Source organism: Echeneis naucrates, chromosome 8 (assembly GCF_900963305.1).
Source record: "Echeneis naucrates chromosome 8, fEcheNa1.1, whole genome shotgun sequence".
NCBI classification, from domain to species: Eukaryota; Metazoa; Chordata; class Actinopteri; order Carangiformes; family Echeneidae; genus Echeneis; species Echeneis naucrates.
In genome coordinates, this window is record NC_042518.1 from 16,273,077 (window position 1) to 16,298,764 (window position 25,688).

Genomic DNA, 25,688 nt, shown 5'->3' on the forward strand with positions numbered 1-25,688 from the left:
CTTATAGCGGCCTGCAGCCATCCACAGAGGTCGATTCCACACTTCAGCAGATGCAATCTTGGCTCAGCATCCCCCTCTTATCACACAGCCTTCAATCTATTCAACCAATTAGTCCAACTTCAATTACTCACTGAGTGCATGCCATCAAATTGGCAATTGGCCTCTTGTGCATTAGAGCAATTAGCAGGGATATGAGGTTTCCCGTCACATCCAACCCATTTATGGCCATTAACTCCAGATGCAATTAAAGATTGTTCCAGATTGTTCCCCTTGGCAGCGATGAGAAAGTTGGAGGCGGTGAAAAAAGCTTATCATGCAGTTGATTTGGTCTGGAGGAACAAAAGTGAAGCGTTAACACTGATGCAGCCCAGCCGAGCAGTATTTATCGAGCGCAATTGTCTCCGTCAGTGCTCTGACTCACAGCAGCTAATGCTCCACTGAGAGGAGAACATTTCTGGACAGTCTGAGACAGCATTCTTGTTCATCCTGCAACTCCTCTTAGCTCGTACACCATGTTGAATCACCAACAGTCCTCTTTTGGGTCCCCCTGCTATAGAAGGTTTATTAAGGAAGTCTCTCCTGATTGGATAATCTCATTCCAGACAAACACTGGAAAAAATGATAAGACTCAGGAAATCATGGGTAGGAAATAACACAATGTTCCCCAGCTCCAACGTTAAGGAACATATGTGGGACTCTGCTCCCATGCTGACAATACATTTTTGGGACAATTAAGGGAAACTTGAGAAAAGCACAGAGCTCAGGTAATAATTAACCAAGGACCACTATAAAAACCAAACAGTTTATTTATTATATACATTCAATAATAATGAAGAGAATAAACAGAAGGCAGACACAAGGATGGCAAAATAAAACAATGTGAGAAAATACATGTCACTTACTGAAAAAAAAAAAGAAAAATCACTTGGATAGATGAGCTTTTAAGAGCATGTGACAAGAAAACTCCACATGCAATTCAAACCCATTTAATAAAGCCCTGTACAAAAACTCCCACTGGGTTGACTTGAGCACAGTGCTGGGATTTAAGTCGGGGAGGGAGGGGGTGACAGGGGTGATCTTTAGCCTGACACACCTCAAACACACACCACAGGAGTTGGTGCAGCTGTAGCACAGTTGCTGCTTGATAATCAGAAAAGCACCACAACATTTTGCCAACTGTGTGAGGTGTAGACGCTGCTAAACCAGCATCTCTGTGGACTGGCCGTGATGCCAGAACCTCTTTAAGCAGACCAACTTTAGGGTGGAGTTATCTCTTTGGTGGGCCCATGTCGTCACCGTTAGAACTTTTTGAGATTTATTTCATTATAAAAGCCACACAAAAACCCACAGGGGTCCAGACATATCAAATTAAACTTTACACATGTGATATGACTGGTGATTACCACGACAACCACAGAGGCGCAGAGCAGAGATAACCCAGATTATTGAAGCGGACCAAATCGGCTTCCATAAAGCGACTGCAGGCCACTTGGCTCTCCCCTCCCCACCCAGACACGCAGTAATGGACCTTTACTAAGATTCCTCAGTCACTCCTGTCACCTTGCATTACATAACATCCCAGGCTGCTATGCCCCCCCTCCTGCTATGTAAACACCCGACCCTCCTCCTCATTATCCTCCAGCACTATGATTTGAACTCATGCACAAATGAAAAGATTCTCTGACTGACACCCATCCTCTCTCACAAAAGCATGCATAGCAACAGTTATGATAATACTTGTAAGGGATGATAAAACAGAAAAAAAAAAAAAGAAAGAGGTAATGCACGTTGGAAATACTCATTGGACCTACTGCACACAGCTTTCACAATCATACAAAACAATATTACCCCTCCTCACACTGACCGCTCCACCCTGAGCTCTCTCTATCCCCCTGGTAAAATAAATAAAAAAAGAGGGGTGGGGGATGTTGTTATCCTGTCAGCTAAAGATTAATGGCTCAGCTACTCACCTTCACCATCATAGCCAATGTCCCTCGACTAACCACCCACACATTGTTTCATTGTTCAAAAGGTGACCACTGCTGGGCCACAGGGCCCTTTCAACATTGTGTGGACTGCATCGCTCCCCTATTTTCTTTGCCTAAAATTTGGACCTGTTGGCAAATGGCAATTCACAATCCCCTCTCGTGTCTATCTCTACCTTTCTGCATATCCCTCATGACTCTACCTGCTCCAAATTCCCTTGTCTGCAGCAAACACCTCTGCAACTACAGCATGTTCACGTGTTAAAAAAAAAAAAAAAAAAAAGAAAAAAAGAGAGAGAATAAATTAGTGCATGGAGCAAATCAAATTACAAATTTCCCAAATTCCTGCAACCTTTTTAACAACATGCATTCTGTCTTTTTGGAGCGTCAGTGACATTTTCCTGGTTCTGTTTCGACACTGTACTGCAAAATACAGCTTCAACCCACAAACAAACAATATGACAAAGAAGAAGAAGAAAAAAAAAAAAAACAAAAAACAACAAAACAACAAAACCACAAAAATAAGAAATACATTAGGACCAAAAATGTGCTTTCTTCAGTAAAATCTTTGGAACCAAAGAGGCAAATAATAGCAATACAACATAGTGAGGATATATGCAGATGTAATACATAGGACAGAGACTTGGTCTATAAATGGTCTGCTTGTCAGTCCTTTTGTGAAGCCTTCAGACTGACCGGTAAAGAGAACTTTAAAACTATTCAGAGCAAACACTCCCATAGAGCATGATGAAGGATTTAAAATTACAAAATGATGTGGACAAAGAGTGAAAACAGTGAATATAAATAGAAAAATTCTCATTACTTCAAGACTCCATTTAACGGCTGCAATGTCTTTGTTTCAAACAGGCTTCACTGTATTCTAATCTGGGCTGTTCTGCTGGGATCTACTGTTCTGCTGAGTTGAGATCAGACACCATTTCCACACACAGAACAGCTCTGCCTGCCGTCTGTAGGCATAAATATCTCAATTGGCCAGGAGGGATTCCCATTTGGCTGACTGGCAGATGATTAGTTTCTCATGTGGGCGTTCCTGCTTCGTATCAGCTTTGCTAAATCTAGTTCATTTGTCTTTTGACGGTTCCTTGTCCATCCGACCAGCTCATTCACTGGAATGTCTCACGGTTCGGGACACAGAAAGAAAATGTACCAAGTCCTTTTTTTGGCAGAAGGTGGAGCCTTTGAGGGGAAGTGCATTGGATTCTCTAAGTGGACATACACACAGGATCAGTTCATGGCTGAAAGGGGCAGAAGGTGATTCAATGTCCCAGCTTAGTGTTGCACTTAAGAGTAACAAAGGAATATATTTAGGCCAGCAGTCAGGACAAATAAATGGCTCTTGTCACTGAAAATAATGGACAGTTTTCAACACGTCCATGTTATATGTATGTAGATAATGACATGTCTATGTCTATGCAATTTCTTTTCAATGGCAGCTTAACAGAATCAAAAAAAAAAAGAAAAACTGAGGTAATGCAGAAAAAACAAACCACTTGTTTTTTTTCCTTGTCATTTTCAAACTTTTTTTGTTCTTTTTTTACATTAATTTTCTTGGAATTCCTTTTATATTTGGGGGAAGCTGGACAATGTTGGAAAATGACAAAAACAAGAGACTTTTCCCTCCATGTTGTGATACTGTGCTGTTGCCAGGACAACAGTGGTTTCTGTCAGTCAGATGCTCCCATGTTCCCTCCAGCTGAATGTTTACTCTTTCAGCTTTACAGAACAATGATTCCTACATCTGATGTATTGAGCAGTTTGATTCTTCTTTTTTCATCACTATACCACAATGTTAAACCAGAGTGTGGTCTCTCCTGTGAGAGGCTATCTGTACATCAATGTAGTGTTCAAAGACAGAAGTACCTTTTTTAGTAACGCTGTGCTGTGGCAGTTCTATCATTGTGTGCAGGTCAACACTAAAGGAAAATGTAAACTAGAGGAAAATGTATACTTAGTGTTGAATGTTAGAAGTGTGTATACAAGTGTGATTATGTCTTATAGGGCAGTGGATATACAGTATGTTCAGACACCCTTAGGGAAAAAAGTTTGTAGTCTTCAGGATCACACTTCCAGGTCCCATTGTGTTTCTAAAACCCATCCTAAATTGTGTCACGTAGATCAAAGAATTAGGCTCCAGCTTTTTATGTGGGAGAAACACTTGGTTGTTTTTTTTTTTGTTTGTTTGTTTGTGTTTTTTTTTTCCATGTCAGCAACAGGTGGAAGAGTACAGTTTATGATGTGGCAAAACCTTATCGCCACAAAAATAAGAAAGAAACAAACACACACGCATACAAAAACAAAAACAAACCTAAACAAAACAAAACAAAACAAAAAAAAAACACACACACACACACACACAGGTTGTGTCTATTGTCTGCCTGCACGATGAGCTCTTGCCATAAAAAGAGCCTGAAAATGTGTTTTGGAGCGATGTGGAATTCCTTGGGTGTGATTTGTGGCTTTAGTATGGGGCAAACCTACTGTATCCTGCCCGGTATAAACTGGCCTGGAAGAGAAAAACAGATAAATTAAGACTCATATTGGTTTTGGAAAAATATTCAAATATGGTTTATATATGGTCATGCATTTATTGACTCATGTGAGACCCAGATGCAATTTGTTCCAGAAGACACACAAGAAAAGCCCCACAGTGAACCTACAGAACTCCCATCTCACCCCCCCACCCCACCCAAAATGAACTTCTTTTTGTTTTCTGTAGAACTTGTGTTGGCTTTCTCACCATGGCTCCCACTCCGTAGGCAGCAGCAGCTGGAGCTAAAGCATGGTATGGATCTGTGGTGTATACTCGGCCGTAACTGGAAACCAAAACACAACACAGAAGAAATAACTCATTTGCATTAGGCAAAAGGACATCATCATTACATTGGAGCCTTCATGTTCAAGCTCCAATCAGCATTCGTGCCATTTTAGAAAGTATTATGAGTGAGTTCCTGTTTTATCACATGAACCAGGCAGAACACACGTTTCACATTTTTCGCTCGTTCATGGGTAAAGGTAATGTGTTAAGAAAACAGCAGAAGAGTTAACACTTGTCTGTGTGTGTGAGTGTGTTGATCATGACACTCAGGTAATTTTATACGGCATCCAAACCTCTCCTGTGATAAAAAAAAGATACATTTTCATGGATTAAGCTTTGCTGACATAAAAACTTTAAGTAAAAATCTGAAACTTAATGCATAATGCAACTGTGTTTTTATTGTTATCAAAGTAGCATGGCTTGGGCCTCCTCTTTACATCATCAGTCAATTGTCCCATCCCTCAGATCTGTTTTCAGACTGATGTCTGACACTAGAGATCATTTGTACAGTCTATACCTCCTTAGACCTTTTGTTGCACAGTGAGGTGAATGTGTTGACGTTTGCCCTGGATTGACCTCACCTGTCACTGTAAGCGGCAGCTGCGGCAGTTGCTCCGGTTACAGCTGCAGGCTGGGCGTAGCGATAGGCGGCGGCGGCGGCGGCAGCAGCAGGGTAGCCTCCCTGGAGAAAAACACACAAGACAGAGCTAGGTCACATGTCTCTGAGGATCAAGACACCTGGGATGAAGTGTGCAAAAGACAGGTAAGGGTGGCAGTGGGTGGGGGTAATAGAGAGATGTAATATATTGACATTTAATTCTGGCAAAAACTTATAGCTGCCTCTCAAATCTATATACATCTGACAAATCTACATTTCAAAAAGAGCATGTATAAATTATATGTACAATTTAGAATTAGGTTCAATTTTATTTTTCCTTATTTTTTTCATGTCAGTATATTGCATTTCAGGACAGGGAAAGGACAGAGTAATGTAGTGTTTATGCGGGAAGAGAGCTGCTTTATCAATGAGATAGAGAGGAAATTGGACTGCTGAAGTCAAGTTAGATTGTATTTTTACCACTAGAGGAGAGAGGGCAAAATAAATGTGGGAAACAAAATGGTCACACAGTTGAGGCCATAGAGAAATTTCATTGTCTTGTGAGGACAGAAGATTTGAGTAACGAACAGATATGCCAAGAGAAAACCTAAAGTCTGAGGAAACTAAGTGATGCTACGGTTTGATATATTGGTGAAAAAAAAACAGCATTTGTTATTGTTATTATATGCGATCTTACATGTGGATTCAAGAGAGAGAAACAGGAAGATGGAAAATAAAGCCACACACACAAACACACCCACACAAGTCTGTACTGACACTAAAATCAGATCATCATCACTGAGACTGCATGCATGACCCAAATTACAATTCAATCCTAAAAAAAAAAAGAAATAAGGAAACAACACAACACCACTGCATTTGGACCTGATCTGAACAGAGCACAGCAAAGCACAACAGAAACACCCCAGCGTTCTCCGGGACGCCTGCTGGACATGGAGCAGAGAGCGGGAGGGTGGGATAGAAAAATGGGCTATTAGGTGTTGGAGAGAAAGAGCAAGGCTTTCTGGGTGAGTGGAGGAAAGGACGACATGGAGCAGTAATACAGTCTGTCCGCATGCAGCAGCTGATCAGCACATGCTTCAGTAATCATCCTAGGAGGGGTCGGGGGGGGGGGGGGGGGGGGGTTAATTCAGGAAGAGACCATGTTCTCCATATCAACTTGTTTTTTTAAGATTTCAGAGCATCTTGCAGCCTGGGCTTACACTTGCTGGACCTTTTGCTGTGGAAAGCTTTCAATTTTAAAGAAATAAGACAAACAAAAAAAAAAAAAAAAACTTATATTCATTTATTTTTTCTTTCCATAGTTGCATAATTTAGATATATTGACATTTTTAAAGAGACCAGGCTCTCTTTTGAATAAATTGTAAGGAAAAATATACACTCAGTGTAACTTAGTAGTTTAGTAAACAAACAAAGACCTTCCCCTACAATTAGAAAGTTGCACATTTCAGTGAGTTAGTAGAAAAATAAAGTAAAATTCAAAGTAATGGTAATTCTTTCAAATAACAACTAAAAGACAAAATGTTCCAGATCAGATCAGAAGATGATTCATAAGATCAGAGGAAGTAGTACAGTAAAACAATGCACACTGTGGGTTTGGTGTTGAGTTGACCCTACCTGAGGCAATCTGGGACTAAGGACTGAGTCCTGAAACACTAGTCTATAGAGAGAACAGAAACAACTGTTGTCAACCTGGATACACACACACACACACACACACACACACATACACAGACAGACACACACGTTCCTATGTTCACACACTCAAACACTGATGCCTGCTGCCGCTTCCGCCCACAGAGCAGCCTTTGTAGTGGTGTTTGAAACCCTTGATCCTATCATTAAGATGTCACAGCTATGCTTTTTTTTTCCCATTTTTAAACCAATACAGCCTCTTTTGACCTGAGCTGTGTTCCAACTGCATAACAGATATTTTAGTCACAACACACAGACCCAAAAAAGCAAAGAAAAGGAAAAAAACAAAACAAAACAAAAACTCTCATCATAAAAGATCTTGTCTTATGATTTGTGGTGTGTTGTGCTTGGAAGTAGTTTCTCATTGTGGGCTCATTCACCTTTATGCAGGCAGCTCTGTGCAGGGCATGACTTGACGCACATGCACAATCAACCCCAGAGAAAAAAAGAGCAGGAGAAAGGTGGTAGGGTAGAGACAGAGAGGTGTGTTGATGGGAGGTGAGTTTACTTACATATAAGTCTGCAGCTCCGTAAAACCCATCCTGATACACCACACTGAGAGAAAAACATGGAAAAGATTTGGGGGAGGGGAGACAAAGAGGAAGGGAACGGTAGTGGTGGGGTGCAATTGAAGTGGTGCACAGTCCCAAAAACCAGTGTGGATGAAGGTCACAAGGCAACAAAAACAGGGAGAATAAGAGGGAATAGGGAGAGAAAGAGAGAGAGAGAAATAGTTATTTCACACCCATGCAGCATGCAGAGGAAATCCATTTTCCATTTAAGCTCCACAACTGCACCCAAAAACATTTACCAAAGTGTCATGGGGCCAATAGATAGTTCATCGTACTGAAATACCACTATAAACTGCTATTGTTCCCCAGCTACAAGAAAGTCAAGGCAGCAAATGCCACTTTCAATGATCATTTAATGAGGATATAATGCCAGAGAAGTACCGTTTTCAGAGGAGCATGTATGGAGAGGGTATTTCCTGCAGCCCCAATTTTTGCCTTGTTTAGCTTGATTTAAATGTTCATTATAGTAAGCAACCACAAGGCCTTTAACAAATTTTGGTTTGATCTGAATCATTGCAGTCATAACCCCATTAGCCAATCATCACAGCACAGCAACAACATGCACAGTACATGTATTAAGGGGACAAAAAACATCTCAGTAAATGTGAATAATTTGTGGCAAATCTGTGAGCAGGGTGACTGCTTCTGCATAATGACTGAATGTGGTTTGTGTGTTTATGCAAATCTGCTGATGGTGGTATTTGGGTGTTTATTCAAATAAACATTCAATGGTGCAATCCCATCAGTGTCATACTGCCGCTGAATAGCTTGTGAACTGACTGACAATGTGCCAGTTAGACTGCTGGAGAGAGTAAAGTGTAAATGATGTTTGAGCATGAGAAGTGTATGAGCACAGCTGTATTAAACAGAAACCTGGTCAAATAGATTCTGTAAATGGCTTTCATGGGGTGTTCCTCAATAGGTTTACTAAGCTAAAAATGTATACAGTGTCAACAGCTCTCATTTTGGAAATTATTTTTAATTCTTACCCAGGGTAGGCAGGGATAGCAGGCTGAGGCACAGCAGCCCGCACTGCGCTATAGACGGGCCGGCCCCGGCCCCTGAGATGGGCGCCACGAAATGCTGCGGCTGCTGTTGTGGCTGCTGCTGCTGCTGAAGGGTAGGGAAACCCTGGGACTGAAGGAAGAGGAGAGCAGCGAGGACAAAGAGGATTAGGAATGAGATGGAGAGTAGGAGAGAAAGATTGAAAAATAGGGTATTATTTAGAAAAGAAGGATAGGTAGAAAAAAGACAATGTGAAGAGAAAAACAGAAAAGGTCACACATGGATTTAAGTGCAAAGAGGAAAGCCATTTATTCAGCTTGAGCCTTGAGTGTCAATACGAAGAAACACAAGGACAATATAAATAAAAGATTGGACTGTGACTAAAATCGGCTGCAGTAACAATTTTTGGTGTGGTTGAAGGAAGACTGGCCTTACCTGCATAGAGCTCTGGTCCGTACACAGCCCCTACCATGGGACTCAATTTCCATCCCGCTGACAGTCACAGAGAGAGAGAGAGAGAGAGAGAGAAGAGGGCAAAAGAATGAACGGGCAGTTTACAAAGAGCTACTTTAGTGTAGTATGCTGTATACTAAAGCAATTCACACAGATATTTATTGACATCATTAGTCATGCTGCTATTCTGCTTTATTGCTGGCATTCGTGGATAACAAAGAAAATCAAGAGCAGAAGAGCAGGTTTGTTGGTTGTCAGTTACCAAGGAGTGTTTCTTAGAAATTGAGGTTCTTCAAACTGACAACTGAAGGATTCCCTGTGAAACTTGACCCCAACTAGAAGATGTAATGAAAGAGCACACAAAACAAAAAGGACATGCTCCTGAGCTCTTGCCATGTGGCTCAACCCAACCTGCCACACTAGCACCACAAGGTAAAGCAACCAGAAAGCAGCACCAACACTCAGATCAGGTCTTCATACACTTTCTCTTATGGGGTGGGAGTCTTACAAGCAGACAGTACAAATTAGTGTGGCCTTAAAATGACCTGGATAGATACAGTAAACAAATGGACTGGCCTAATTTCAGGCTACGTAATGGGGCACAGGAAAAATCTTCAGCAAAACTACTTCAAACTAAATTTCACCACACACAATTTTCTTTTGTTCCACAGCACATTACTTTATTTACAGTTGATCCTTAAAGCCCTTCTGCGCCTTATTCACACCTATTTTTCTTTAAAATCTCTCTCTGACCTACAGTTTTAAGTCAACTGACACCATGGCTGATAGGTGGTGGCAAAAATACTAAAACTATGAATTTGATTTACTGATGGGCTTTCAGAACGTGATCTGCAGCAGAGCCTGCAGGGATTGTTTGATTATTAGGCAGGCCACGCGTTTACTTTTAATGCGTGTCACTGTAGTCATTACCATAAGGCAGTGTGCTCAGTGCCTCTCCGTTAGGGTAAGGGCTGACCATTTTCTTGTTAGTCATCACCCTGGCCGTGGCGTTATTCACCTGAGGGCGGAGGAGCAAATGGTCAAAGACACAGGCAACAATTCAACAGAGGAAACAAAAGCAGAATGCAATCCAAGACTTACTAGCTTACCAGGCCAAGGCTGATACATTTTAATTTTTTTACAGTAAAATTGTATTGTAATATTGAGGTCCTACTGGCTCATGAAAGGAAAACTTTTCTGTCCTTTAAAATGAAAGTCCCTTGGTGTGTATTAACACCTAGTTCACCAGTGCAATCATTTTGCCTTATAACCAGAGTGGTGTTATGTTTAAAACACTGCACTATAAATCCTAGTCTTCAGAATAAAAAGATCTTTCATGAGCAGTGCGGAATAGTGCCAAATTTGTTTCTTGACAAGGATCCTAACAATTTCATTGGTGTGTTTGTGACTGTGTGTTCATGTTGGTATACGTGTGCATGTTTGTGTGTAAAAGTGGGTGAAGGCTATTAAAGCGATTTTTAGTATTCATGCAATTAAAAGCAAGTTGCCCAGGAGAGTTTGGTGAGATATGTGTAGAGATATGGCTGCCATGGGCGACATAGATTACAATGCTACTGTGACTACATATAAGGGGGGGGGGGGATAGGCACAACCAAGGAAACTTTAAGTTTTTTCCCTTTCTTTTTTTTAAGGGAGGTGTGGTGCATGCACAGGTGAAAGTATTGTGCATGTGTATGTACTGTGCATGCTGGCTGACATATCAGGCTAATGCTTCAGCCCAAGATGGCTGCTAATCTCTCCTCTGAGCATCAAAGGCTAACACTCCGCTCCCTTGATCTTTCCTCATCTTTTTTTGATGGGTTTTAAGAGAAGGAGATTGTAGCTCTCCGTAATAACCTATACTGCCTGAGTGTGCTGTTGAAGCTCCATATCTGACTGTGTGACAAGCTAAAGATTAATGACCTTTCGGCTAGATGAGGGGAGTGTGTGTGTGTGTGTTTTTGCACATGTAAGTGTGTGTGACAAAGCAGTAGAAGGAGAAAGACTGAGGAATGAGAGTGCTTGTGCGTACATACCCACAGCACTCCCATTTAGAAGACCATTAAGGCCCAGGCTGCCATTCGCATTGCCTTTCTCAGTGAGTCAATGTTGTTTATCGGCCAAGCTACATTCAAATGGAAATGAGGTTTACCTCATTTTTCCCTCATTGCAAATGACAAGGTCAGTGGCAAACAATTCAATTAGCCTAGCATAGCTAGCTATCTGACAGCCCTCGAGTATCTGAATGAACACATTATGAAATTGAGTTAACAAAATCCTTTTAATGTTCACATTTTTATCACAGTGAAAAATTGCTGTTGATGAGTAGCACTAGATAACCAGGAGTTTGCCTATATTAATGCTGGGCAATCAACTGCATTAGTGCAGTTTGTGTTCTTGTGTTTGTGTAATGCAAAATTAATCAAGTTGGGTAAACGGTTGACAGTAAGACATGCAAATCAACAGAGACCAATATAGAAGGCAAATCCCAAAATATTAATGATTAAAAAAAAAAATCATTCAGCCTTTCTTGTCCTACTTTTGCCCTCCCAGTCCAACCTGAATAATAAACCTGGACAAAATGAAGTCACATTTCCATATGAAACCAAACATGTGGGGTTTACATACCTAAAAAGAAATATTTCAAAATAAATACAAGGGAGAGGGAGAGAAAGAAGGGGTGCAAAAACATTTGTTTGACAAAATTAATAATCATATAACACAGAAATTACACGCAGCCAAGTATGGGCGCAATACATGACCAAGAGTGAGTAACAAACCCAAAAGGAAAATAAATAAATAAATAAATAAAAACTCAAAAATTCAGCCAATCAGCAAGCGTTGGATGCAGCATAGAGACCAATCAAAAACAATCGCAGCACTCCCACATCTAACACATACGAGACAAAGATGGGACAGGTAAGTTAGGAGAAAGGGATGCAAGTGAGAAGTAAAGAGACAGAGCCAGTCCATTTACAAAAACAGGAGAACGTAAAGATGGAGTGAGAGAAAGAAAGAAAAGGAGAAAATTTTGATGAGCAACACAAAAAACTAATCAACAATTACTGTTGAAAACACAACATATATACCAAGGTGCATCATTCAAATAAAGCAATTAGATTTGGTGACCATTCTCCTGAAAATCTCATTATATGTGGTGGGTTGAGAAACAGAGCACCAAAGGATGGAGGGAACAGAGAGAGAGAGTGAGAGAGAGCGAGAGAGAGCAAGAGAGAGAGAGAGAGAGAGAGAGAGAGAGAGAGAGAGAGAGAGAGAGAGAGCAATCCTCATTCCCAAAAAAGGAGAGAAATAAAATAAACATGAGACACTATGCCAGGCATTAGAACCGTGTCACAAACTAGGACCAGTACACTACGACTATGACTACCACTACAACTACTGATTCACAGACAGTCCACTACAATAAAATCAAACCAAAAGAGAAAAACAAAATGGCAGCATAATATAGACCCAAAAACACAGCAAGGTAAACCCCATATCGGTTTAGAGATGCATATGGTGACAACAACACTGGGGCTTTGTCTGATATCAGTCCGAATACAGTAGCATGAAAAAGGAGATGAATCTATTAGAGTTTATGTATGAATTTGTCCTAAAACAGATCATCTCCAAGTCATAAGTTATACTTATGACAAACAAATAATCTATTCCAACGACCTACACAATGTTTTTATTCTTCCCCATATTGAAAACTTCATTAAAATATTCACAGTGGAGAGTCGAAAAAGTAGGTGAACCTTTTGGCTTATGAAATGAAGCTAACTTGAGTTAGACCTGGAGTCAAGTAAATTAAACCAGATTGGAGGTGCGAGTTAAGCCTATTTTAATTTAAAGCACTCAACACTTTTAATATGCTGATGTAAAACATCCCTGGCAAAAGAGGTCTGAGCAAATTTTTGATTTGCATGAAGGTGAAAGGTATGAGACGTCTCAAACTGTGTCTATAAATGGAAACGATTTAGTTTTATAGTTACTCTCCCTGGAGGCGGACACTCAGTTAAGATGAACTAACACAGAATGACCGGTGAAACAGCAAAGAGGTTCAGAGTAACACTTAAAGGAATCACTAAAGCTGGTTAACGTCTGTTGATGAGGATACCATAAACAACCACAGAGCATTGAGCTGAGTGTCCTGCCATAGGCAACACTGATGCCTTCCAAAAAAAACGTCACATACATTACTGAAGTCTGTCAAAGGACAGCATGACACTCCAGAATCTTACTGGGAAAATGTTTTGGAAAGAAGATACAGTACTATTTATGGTAAAAAAAAATAAAGACCCTGCATGCAACATGAAAACACGCATCCCTTCGATGAAATTCAGCGGAGGGAGAGGTATGATTAAGTGGAGAATCAATTCCCCGGTTAACCAAGGTCTTTTACAGGTTGCAGGGTCACAGCTCTATAAGAAAACTGATCTGTACTTCCTCCTGAAATCTGCGGGTCTGATCAGCAGCTAGTAGAAGAGCTTGTTCCAATTCACTGTTCCAAAAGGAGGGTCATCATTTATTAAATCTAAAGGTTCACTTGTTTTTTTTGTTTTTTTTTTTTTACACCTGCACTGTGAATGTTTTAGAGGCTGTGTTCAATAAAGAGACAGTGTTTGTATGATATTAGATCAAACACGTTGTGTTTGTCTACACTTATGACCTAGATGAAATTCATTTTCTAACCAATTAATGCAGAAAAACAGGTCGTAGGGTGAGAAAAGGTTCACTGACTTTGCCACTGTAATTGTTGTTCACTATATAACACATGGGAGTGAATTTGGATGCAGCCTGGCTGATTTGGTAAGTGACCAGCCTGTTGTAGCAGCTGTTCTTCAGTGGGAAGTTTACTCAGTGTCTGCTAAAGGGAATTTTAAACATGACTAAATGAACCCAAACTATTTATATTATTTCTTTCTAGAAATGAGATGCGACTAACATTTACACCAATTAAAACAATGTAACTAGACACAAATACAACAATATATAAGTAATAGTTTGTGCTTTCAGAAGCCTAATTGTTGGAAGTTATGTTATGTTTAGGATGCTATGGTCACAGTCACTGATGGCAGTACTATGCAACCAGCTAACATGTTCATCCAGTGTTGACAAGCTAAGACACTTCTTACATTTTCATCCAATTTAATAGATTAATCTAAGCAGGACTAAATTAGATTAATAATTTTGTGGATTTATGAATAGGTTTGTGCAACCCAATGCAGATCTTTAAAAGTATGGGTCCTCTGCCCATTATAATTTTACGTGAATTACCAAAAGATTCCTAATGATGAATCCCAGATATATTTTTGTGGTAAGACAGTGTACTAGTCTACTATGTACCTTTGGAAGGTCTTTGTTTTTGCAGCAAAGACAGGCAGGAGTGTTACGACATTTTCAACTGCACATTGTGTCGACTTGGCTGAGGTTTGACAAAGTTTACTGTCCCAAAAGCAGGCAGGTGAGTGAAATAAAGGAATTCAAAACCAGAGCAGAGTTATTTGTCCTGCAGCTTGGGGTCTGCACTCACTCAAGCAATCGTAGGCAGCAATACGTAGCGAAGCTTCATATCATTTCTTTTCATATTAACCAATTAGGAGGAAGAAGAAAAAAAAAAACAAAAACATATACATTAAGTCTGACAGAGAATTAATCAGATGGATTGTAGAGAGACGTGTGATTGCAAAGAGGAGGGTGATTACATTCGGTCATTCCCAGTGAGGTGTTAATGACATGGTGGGGGTGACTGACATGTGGAGTAAATCTTACCACTAAAATATCTATTGTGTTGATGATGCTGTGTCCATCTGTCTGTGTGCTTTTGGTACTGTGCTGTGTACTGTAAAATTACATAACACTGACTGCTTTCTAGGCCAATACTCTGCGTGGGCCTTTAGTTATTAAATCTGACAAATAGAAATGCAAAAGACTAGCATTGTCATTTCACAATATACTATACATTATGCTGTGTCAAAGGCCCATTTCAGGAGTGGGGTGGGAAGGGGATCAGTTCAGTGATAGATGTTTGTACACAACTTACCGTTGCCGTAGAAACAGCGAGTGGTTACCGTGGAGACTGACAACAACACACAGAAGTCGTCAGGGAAACAGAAAAAATATAATAAATAAAGGAACAAATAATCCTAGTAACAAAAGAAACCTAAATGCCCCCCTTTATTGCCCCCTGTGAAATCAAAACCTGATAGCAGCAGCGTTATAGCTCAGAGCAGAATGTAAGAGAAAGAAGGAAGAGGAGGGGAAAGAGAAGGGATGCTAGCTCTCAGCACTTAAGAGCTCTGAGCATCATTACAACAGTCAGACCAGTGACAGGAAGGTATTTTGTGCTCTAGAGAACAAAAGACATGGTACTGGAGAAGCGAGATACAGGGCAACTAGCCTAACCCTAGAAACTGTACAGTACAGTGAGGGAATAAGTTCAAACATTTCTAAGGAAAAGTCAAAAGAGCCCATACAAATGCACATCGCCCTCCACCATAAGAGCAAAGATTGTTTTAATGCTGTCTGGATCTACTCCAGTCAAAAGGACAGGCAGAGATATTTTGGTTAGATGTTGCAAGAGATGACTCATTCCTGTCTGGTGAAGTTAGGCCACAAGAGAAGTTTGTGTTTGGAAACCAAATGAGGATATAGTGACTATAATTTCCAGTTTTTACCAGTCACCACAACAGAACATACCAAAGGACAGTCAAACAATTCAACTGAGGCAGGAAATTTAAAACAGACAAATGGAAACAAAATAAGGCAGACAAAGATGATAGCAAAATAGAATTTTCAAGTTGGGGGAAAAAAAACTGCAAATTTTTACAATAAAACGAAAAATGACAGAAAGACAAAGTTGACTGGCGACAAGAGAATGAAAGGATAAGGAAGAGAAAGAACGGAGCCAACACACAAAGAAAGAGAGGGTTGAAAAGGGCAAAGAACAATCTCTCTTTCCCCTTTTCTCTCAACCTTTTCGACATTTTCCCTCATGTACAAAGCAAACACACATGAAAACTCGCACATTTCATTCATTAATTTTTCCTGGGGGAAATCATGCAGTACCAGAGAGTTCCGATAATATAACAAAACAAAACAGGACAGGTCAAATAAATAGCAGGGGGGTTCATCCATGAAACTGGGATACCATGAGCTGGTAATCATTCGCTTTGGGCCATCACCAAATCAGCAATCATAGTCAAGGTTCCTGGCAATTCAAACTTGGCATAGTAATAATACTACAGAATGAAATCATCAAAAATGTTTGGAATATGGAAATGACTGGTATAAGGCCCAGGCCAAGATGAGTTGAAAGCCAGCTCTGTCCCATTAAGGAGTGCGTGGCGGTAGCATTGATTGGTGAGAGTGTGCATGGTGCAGGCATGCAAGACCACAGGCACGACTTCCTCTCATCCTTTCCACCAAATCCATGCAGTGATGATGATCCTCTTTACTCAGTACCCACCAGCCCCTCCCTTTGCATGCAGAGCTGCACCAATTCTGACACACTCAAACAACTCAGCTTTTCTGTGCTATTGTGTTGAAAGGTCTGACAAAAACTCTGCGCTGCGGAGGAGCTGTCACTTCCCGTAACACTCCAGCCACACAGACCAACCACAAGCACAAAACCTTGGAGCAGTAGTTAGTAAATGGGAGTTTAAGGGTTCTGCATGGTCTCTGTGTGCCATATCCTCTGTTTTCATCCTAACAGTGGTAGCCACTGACATTTCCACTCTGTTTGCAGTGTGGACAAATCTACAGCAGGTACACCAGGGAGCAGCCCAGGAAATGGATGAAAATTACAAACACCTGCTAATTCTTTTGCACAGTACTGACTGACTGGTGATAAGTAAATATCTGTAAGGCATGCCCAGAGATGGGGCAGTTAAACTAAAATTACTTATGTCGTTTCACCAGTACACACCTTGCTGTGTTACATATTGATTAATATATGATATGTATAGTGAAAAATTGAAACCTTATACTCTCAGGAACATAAATGTAGTTCTGTGTGACCAGCATACACTATGAAAATGAGACCATGCATGAACGCTTCCTGTTCAGCTTGTATCGGCAGCAAAAGGATGAAATGTATTGACATACACGACTACACATATGAGACTAAATGAGGAAAGAAATTATCCATCGTTAGGTTTACAGGGTGACCTACAGTCAAAGAAACACAAGTCATCGACAGCCAAAATGTTTCTGCCCATGGCAGACAGATGTTATGAGTGCGGACTGTTTAACCATTTATGTTAGAGCATAGGCACAATCACAGAGACAGCCATGGACAGGTGATGGACTGAGATGTGTATGTTTATGAATAAGATACACACACCTATATAGTGACATATAGGACTCTATATATACACATGTATAGAATTAATGGTGATGAGATGGAATCAGAAAGAAGCAGGTAGAGACAAAGTGAACTGTAGTTGGGCCACTTACATGGATACATTGGAAGCGCACAGGAAACTGACTTCTTCAAAGCGCAGAGTTTTATTCCAGACAAAGAGAAGTACAATATAACTTTAAGAACAATGAATCTCGTTCTATTTCATATGGCTACAGACATGCACACTATGGGAAGCTAAGCTATTAAAATAGATATCAACTAACTCCCATTAGCATGCACCAAAGAAATGTCAGCACTTGGCTTTTGGATGGAAAAGTTTAGAAAACACTCAAAAATCATTCCAAGAATTCAGATAGTTGAGCACTTTTTCTACGAGGCACTCAGGTGCAACTGATTTCATGCTAAGTCAGCATGTCCCATCACCAAAACTATTTCAACGATATAGCTGTACAGAATAAACATGCAAGAAAACAAAATAAAACAAAAACACATATGGCTGTTTGCAGAGCTCCCTCAGTTATATTACGTATTTCCATATCAAAATACCAATCACTTAGGCTACAGCAACTAAACCCATGCCAGTGGATAGCAGTAAACTACAGCCACACACAATAATAGCAAAATATTTTTGTATAACAATTGTATACAGTAGGCCTATATTTCAGAGTTTCTGAATCATATTACTTTGGTCATCTTTAGCCATTGCCATCTCTGTAAACATAGTTCAACAAACTCTGAAATGATATGACCAATTAAAGCAAGAGTTACAGCAGCACCATCTGCAAGGAGGGAGAACTGAGAGAGAGCAATGCCTCAAATAGAAATATCTGGCCCTTTCTCCTCGACTGAAAGAATGTATAAACACAAATCCATGGTTTGTCCTGCTCCAGCCTTTTGTCTCTTCAAGCCCATGCACCATAACAGACAGAAAGAAACATACTCTACAGACTCTTGCTGCTGGCCCACCATGCAGCTCATACATAACCTGCTACAGCCCAACACCACTACTGGGGTATGACAGAGTACATGCAGAGTGACAACTGAAAACACAGACAAACTGTTCGCTGATTAATAAATGTGACTGATTTCATGCAAAACTTGGGAGGAAACACACACATCAGATTAAAGCAAACTCAGGGACAACACAGGTTGTTGACTGATGCAGGGTACATTGGCTCCATCAGTATCCATTCAGCTTGCTGATTGACTGAGGGTGGAGGTGGTTGAGGGATTATGTTGTACCAGTGGATGCAGGTGGCCGTCTTTCATTCATGACCACACTGCAGCGGAACTGAAAGTATAGAACTAAAAAAGGTTCGAGCCAGCTTCATCCATCATGCAAGAACTGACTCAAAACATCCCGCCACACACACTCACACACGCTCACGCTCACACTCACACACTCTCACACACACACACAGGAAATCACCACAGTAAGCCCATGCAGAAATCTTGGCTTACAGAGGTTTGGGTCAAGAGAAACAACATGGACAACTGGCTGTTGAAACTCCAATTAAATCAAACAAGACACACTGCTTTCATTAACTAAGCACATGCGTGTGTTATAAATAAAAAAATAATATTTAATCAACTTAAAATAAATAAATTCAACACACATACAGAAAATCTCAAGTGATCTTTGGTAAGAACCCAGACTTCCATAAAGTGAACATGCGTCAGTGTTGCTGTAATTCCCAGCATGCTGCTTTTGCACCAAGAGCCATAAGCTTGTCACAACCACTTAGCCACAACACCGGGGGAGGGGAACACAGAAGGATTTCTACACTAGGGAAGAAAATAAGAGCATCTGACGGCAATCTGCCATGCATCATCCTTTCACTGCGTTCCTCTTGTGCCCTCCGGTGCCAACTACACAAATGTCATTCCAATTCTTTCAAAAAAAAAAAAAAAATTAAATAAATAAATAAGAAAAAAGAAAGACAGAACGAAACTAAAGGGAAAAGAACAAAAAATAAAAACCAACAATCCCAAAACAAAACAAAAACCCACATTAGTGTGGCTACAAGTTGTGCATCAGTGGAAAAAAAGGTGAAGAGGCAACAGCTTAATGTGAAAAAATGCTGCAGAGGAAAAATACCCAACATGCCTTATATAGTGTTCTTGCACCCCCAATCATTCCTACCACAAAAACAAAAAACTAAAAAAAAAAGAAGGAATAAACAAGTCATTTTAAATATAAAATGAAAAACATTGCAGAAGACCAGGGAGTGGGATACCAGTGGGCTGCATCAGAGCATATCACTAAAGGGAGGATGGGAGCTAGCTAGCAGTCAGTGATCAAGCAGAATTACAAAAGACAGAAGAGGAGAGAGAGAGACATAAAAGAGAGAGAAAAAGAGAGAAGGGAGGGAGAAAGAAAGAGAGCGAGAGAGAGAGGAAGAAAAATTACCTCAATCTTTCGACCTTCCACCAGTGTGCCATGGAGCTTTTCCCTGGCTTTCTCTGCATCTGCGCTGTTCTCAAATGTCACAAAGCCAAAACCCTGCAGTACATGGCAGAGGTTTAATAAGGTGGTGGTAAGTGAGGGGCACATCACTATCATCATCATCATCATCATCATCATGGAAAGAGATGAGATGAGATGAGAATCTGGAAAACCTTAGTGCTGGGTGTGCAGTCTGACATAGTTTAATAGACAACTTAAGTTTCATAACAATGATCTGTAGTGTGGCGCATTGATACCATGCACAGTAAACAGCCAGGGAGAAGTGCAGTTCTGTTCTGATGCAATGGCATCTTCACACTTACCTTTGAACCCCTCTCGTTGAAAATAATCTCTACGTCCAGTATCTTCCCAAATTGCTGAAAATCAAGTTGAGAAAAAAAGATAGTAAAAATAAAGTCAAAGAGAATCCTTTATGTCTTCAAGCTATGTCAGGTTTGCTTTAGATCTCAGTTGTTTAGGACAGATTTACTGCAAAGTCAGATGCTTCCATCATTGAGTTACAGCTACTTTGCACTAGGGGTCACTGTTATACAAAAGACGACTTCCCACACTTCATAGCGTTCCTCAACCCCTTGTCTTGATCTCAACTGTGTGCCATTTTCCCTGTCATTTTCTCACCCATACTATCACACAGACACACGTAGCAGTCAACTGCCCCTCTGAAGCACCAACAGAACACCCACAAATGTCTCCGGTTTGCATTAATCTTCGTCAGTCTATGCACCCCACACCCCTGACAATGAAGCCTCTGTGCCAAAGATCCAAACTATCAACACAGATTTATTGGTTTTGATCTATATGAGTGGCCGAAACAATCCCAGTTTCTTACCCCAAACATCTGTCTGAGATCTGGGTCTCGGAAGCGGAAGGGGATATTTGAGACATGGAGCCGTTTGGGGGTCCCTTTGGCCTCTGCAGAGTCTCCTGCAGAGCCTCCTGCTCCTGTACCTCCAGTGCCACATTGTACACCCGCCTCACCTTGGGATGTATCATCTGCCTTTCCCTATTGGGGGGTAGAGAAGAGGGGTAGTAAAAGATGAGACAGAAATGGCTTATGATCATTATTTCTGCACTGTGACAGCTCTACTTCGTCTCCTATTGGGGGATGTGACCCACTGGAGACATGTAGAGTTGCAGAGTACAAGAAACCTTGATATCGTCACCTTCATGCATTATAAGTAAACTTTATAATTTCATCTTAAATGAGATATGATTGTTACATTTGTGGCAACTAACAAGATTAAGACTATAGAGTCAAGGTAATGGCTTTAAACTTAACGTTTATTTTACCTTGCTATCATGCTCATAGTGGCTAAGTACTTTTTTTTTTTTTGGTCATGTTAATGCACTGGGTGATAAATGTCTGTATGAAGTTTTGTGCTAACTCATTTAGTAGGTACAGAGATATGTCACACCAAAGTGGTTTATACTTCTAACATGCAATTTCATTGAATACAAACTAATAAAATCCTGCCATCTGTTTACTTCAACACATCAAGATGTCAAAAATTTTGAAAACACTATTTTTCTAAGAATACTGTATCCCTAAATTTATCTGTCATGCACTCCAGGATTTTGCTAAACTACTAGCAAACGTTTTGTGAAGTAGAAGCACTCACACTGTTGTTGCTGGTGGTGGGTGAGGTGGTGGCTCCATTAGCAGCCCCTACGTCTGCTGTTCCTTGGACCCCAGCACCAAACATTGCCCCTGGGCCAAACTCTGTTCCTGGGAGCCCGTTTTGAGGTGGGGGTGGAGGTGGGAACGTTGTAAAGGGTGGGGCCACAAGGCCCTCCTGCCCTCCTGTCGAATCCTGAGAGCCCTGTGGGGGTAAGAAAAGGGGAGGGGAGGAGCAAGGAACACAATTTAGCACATGTTCTCAACAGGCCTTCTGCAGAGGCTGCAGCGTCCAGGTGAAGGTAGAATGAGGGGGTTAAAATCCTACCTATTAAATTTCACTGTCTATCTCTCCCTCCCTCTCACTCTCCTTTCCCTACAAGCTTGTCTACCCACCTCCCTCCACCTCCATATCTCTGACAGGCATGTGTTTTCAGTCAGCTGACCATGAAATATTTACACAAAACCCATCTATTATTAAGAGTCAGAAAATTTGATACATGGATACAGGGATATTTCTGAGATGGATGGATAATTAGATGGACTTGCAGATAAATACTAACCATCACATGTTAGTTGCGTCAGGTGAATTTCAGTTCCTGTACTTCTGGCTTTCTTTTAGAGGACATCTATGATTCACATTGAATGTGTATCACCCTTGTTGCCTCTGGTCGCTGTGATTTCTCTTTACTGTTACAACTGTGTCTGCAGCAGGATCATCTACAGATTCTTTATTACTGCTACTGCTGCTGTAACACATAAACCTATGTGTGCATGAGGTGGCTCTGCAGTATTGCTTGGTTTAGACATTTCACACAGTCAAGGGCATCTTGGTGTAAGTTTGTATAAAATCCCTTTACAGCAAATGCACAGAGTTAAAGAAAGGAAGAGGAAATGACTTGATACAGAGGTAATGTGTAAAAAGAGAGAAAGAGAGGGAGCAGTTGGTTTGGGGTCAGGGTTGTCTCCTCTACACCAGGCCAGGCAGGAATGACACAGAGCATCCAACACCATTAACCACTGGTCTGGTCTATGCTGTGGGCTGGATCTGGGCCGGGTGACGCCTAGAGACACTCGGTCTCCAGACAGCCTTTTTAATTAGACACAGTAACTAAGATGCTGCAAAGCAAACTAGCTCCCTCTCTCTCCCTCTCTAATCCTATAGCAGGACTGCTCACTCTGCCTCTGCAGTGACTACCTCACTGGCTGTGGACAGCCAGCTGATGCTAAAAGGCCCATCTGCAAGACAGACAGCTGCTGGAGTCTGGCCCCAACAGATAGAGGAGGCATTAGAAACATGAAGCCTGGATGAAAAAATCTGGCAAACTCATCCACTGCCACTCTCATTGTGGTGAGGCTGAATGTGTGTAAAGTGATTTGTGTTTTGCATCCACTGCTGTCTCTGTCACCAAATGATGATAGAGGACGCTACAACAACCTGTTCAATAGAGATAAATAGCCATTAAAATTCACTGGTATACTTTGGTTAAATCAAAGCTTAAGTGTCCTTGTTAGGACGTGCAAGCTCATAAACATGTAGTGGCCTGTACTCAGACATTTAAGGGTGTGGCCTGTAGTCATATCCCAGCTTATGGCTGAGTCACACATGTCAAAAACCCTCAAGAGAGAGAATCAAAGAAAGATGATTAACTATAGAATATGAAAATGAATGCCTATGATCACACAGAGATGGATTTAGAAGAACTTATTTTTACATGAGTAACCAATTACATTTTATGTCCGACTGTGTGAAAATGTTTGTCAGTGACTGGGTCTCCCAAGGCAGGGATATTTCAGTAGCAGGGATGGAACATTATGAACACTGATCATCTAGTATTTTTTTTCCAGACACTGCTTCGGGGCAGCAGACATGCAGTGGCATGGTGTTCCAAATAGGAAGGCTACAACTTTGCATATTATGTTACTGCAGCCAGGTTTATGGCCAAATAGATCACTGCCAAGATTGCACCAACTGAACTAGGTGCCATTAAACAATTCTATCACAAGATTTTTAAGCGTGACAATTTCTGGGCTACCACTGTAGAGGGTTAATGTGGACTGGTGCTTGTGTATTGCTGTGCTATTGAGTTCACTGTGGGTAAAATCCAAATCTAAATGAATGGTGGACAAACTGATGGACAAACGCATAGAAAAGAGATGGAAGCTGTCAGACTACGACCAGAGGAGAAATCAGTACAACTTTAAGTCCACACAGGCATTCCTGACCCAGTGACTAAGGAGCAGCACTGCCCTACATGGCAGTATTATATAGTCTCAAGGAGAGGGGAGAGAAAGGAAAAAAGAAATAATGGAAAAAAGGGGGGCTTAACGGGAGAGGGAGAGGGGGATAATGGGAAATAATGACACATTCTTTTTTTGTTTTGTCTGATCTCAGCACAAACTTTCCAAGCCTGAATTTTGACATAATGCGATAGGATTTGATTAGGCTTTGGACTAAAAAGAGAAGAAAAACAACCTGACCAAAGAAGAGTCAATCATATATCAAATGATATGTTTGGTTCTTTTTTTATTCACAAATCAGATGTTACAGCTATAAAAAGGACCATCTGGAGTAGGACCTATTCATCCACACTGTTTCACTGTCACCGCAAGCAAGCATACACCAACACACACAGCAGTTTTGTTACCTGAGACACCATATGTTTTTCCATACACGAGGGGGTGAGGGGGAGGCCTTTTTTCACTGCAAACCTTTCAAGCGTGAGTCTATGTCTTTCTGCCTGCTGGCTTAAGCCTCTAACCAACAGAGTAAAGCTTACACGAGCCACAGAAACACAGAACAAGCGGCCAAGTGGTGATGCTACTCAATCATCAATTGTGCAAATTTTTCTAATGAAACTATCGGTAAAGGCCCCTGACTCAGAGTAGATATGCTCCGTTCAGCTTCCTCTCCCTCTGCTCTGCTTCTCTATTTTTCTTCTGTGGTTGGACAAGTAAGTATGCTCCTCCCAACCTCCCTTTTGCCTTTCCCTCTTTGCTCTTGCTTACAATGCTTGATGAAAGCCAGAGGGAGATTTTTTTTATGTCTATAAACCACAACACCCGCCCTTCAGGTCACTCACAACTCCTACTGCACTGTGATGCCCATCAACGCACAGGGGCACAGCCCATTTCCTTATACAGCTGCCTTGGTGCAGAAGCTCCCGTCTCTCCTTCCTCACTGTGGACCAATCAGATTACACAAAGGTTGTCTCAGAGAGGAAAATCTATATGTGACTGGCACAAATCCAGGGAACACGCGGATCTTTATCTGGCAGGAAAAATGACCAAGCTAACCACTTTTATTTTGATGTTCATACTGTATTTGATCTTTTCAGAACCTCGTGGATCAAACTCAGCCACAAATTCTCAGTAAGCTACAGACACAAATGATGATGTCCATCACTGGTCTGTGGCGGCATGCCATGCAACCTGCCTGTTTTTGATAGTTGTGATCATCTTCAAGCAGCATCATAATCACACTGATACCACTCTCTGAGGACTCTGACTCACCTCAGGCAGCATATAACACAATAAATCCAAAAATAATCAAAAATGTTGGTAGTTTCATATGTGCAAGTAACAATAATTAAGAGTATTTAATAAATACTGCTGTGCAGAGGATTAAGAAATCCTGAGCAGCATGTTAAGAGCAACAGCATGCTAAGCTGAGTTAGCATGGCAGATAATGAAAGTGTGTTCAATGAGGCATGGAGTTCACAAGAACCTCTGCATGAGTCAAATTTTTTACAAAGCACAACAGACCAAAACCCTGAACCTTGAACTATCAAAAGCAACAATTACGATATGTAATTGTGAAATGTAACTATTTTGATGGCAAAATAAGCATTATGGTCACATTTTCTGGTTGATGATTCTAAAATCTGAAGATTTTAAGATTTTCCTTCATGATAATTGAGTGACATTTGATACAATATTCATAATATTTAAAACACAGCCTGGGCCTACAAGTTCCAAGTAAACACAAAAAACTGCTACAAAAAATGGACTGGACTCAGTGACTAACTCCCTAAACTTAACAACAACCTTCTGACCTGACCTGTGCCCTAAAG

General features: G+C 40.9%; 1 protein-coding gene across 4 annotated transcripts in view; it reads right to left on the bottom strand.

Moving 5' to 3' along the window:
- Positions 1-783: 783 nt before the first annotated feature.
- LOC115048158 (RNA binding protein fox-1 homolog 2-like) overlaps positions 784-25,688 on the bottom strand; it is a 42,425-nt gene continuing 17,520 nt past the window's right edge. The window contains exons 3-13 of one of the 4 annotated variants that reach the window (XM_029509476.1): positions 21,620-21,820; positions 20,830-21,003; positions 20,303-20,356; positions 19,944-20,036; positions 10,096-10,183; positions 9,148-9,204; positions 8,697-8,844; positions 7,058-7,100; positions 5,403-5,503; positions 4,744-4,819; positions 784-4,509 (exon numbers count right to left, since the gene is read on the bottom strand). In XM_029509476.1, the coding sequence (XP_029365336.1) occupies positions 4,465-4,509; positions 4,744-4,819; positions 5,403-5,503; positions 7,058-7,100; positions 8,697-8,844; positions 9,148-9,204; positions 10,096-10,183; positions 19,944-20,036; positions 20,303-20,356; positions 20,830-21,003; positions 21,620-21,820 (1,080 nt within the window). In that variant the 3' untranslated portion in view covers positions 784-4,464. Of the gene's footprint in view, positions 4,510-4,743; positions 4,820-5,402; positions 5,504-7,057; positions 7,101-7,647; positions 7,691-8,696; positions 8,845-9,147; positions 9,205-10,095; positions 10,184-19,943; positions 20,037-20,302; positions 20,357-20,829; positions 21,004-21,619; positions 21,821-25,688 lie in introns of those variants that run through there. The other 3 variants (XM_029509477.1, XM_029509475.1, XR_003841045.1) reach the window with 3 other exon arrangements.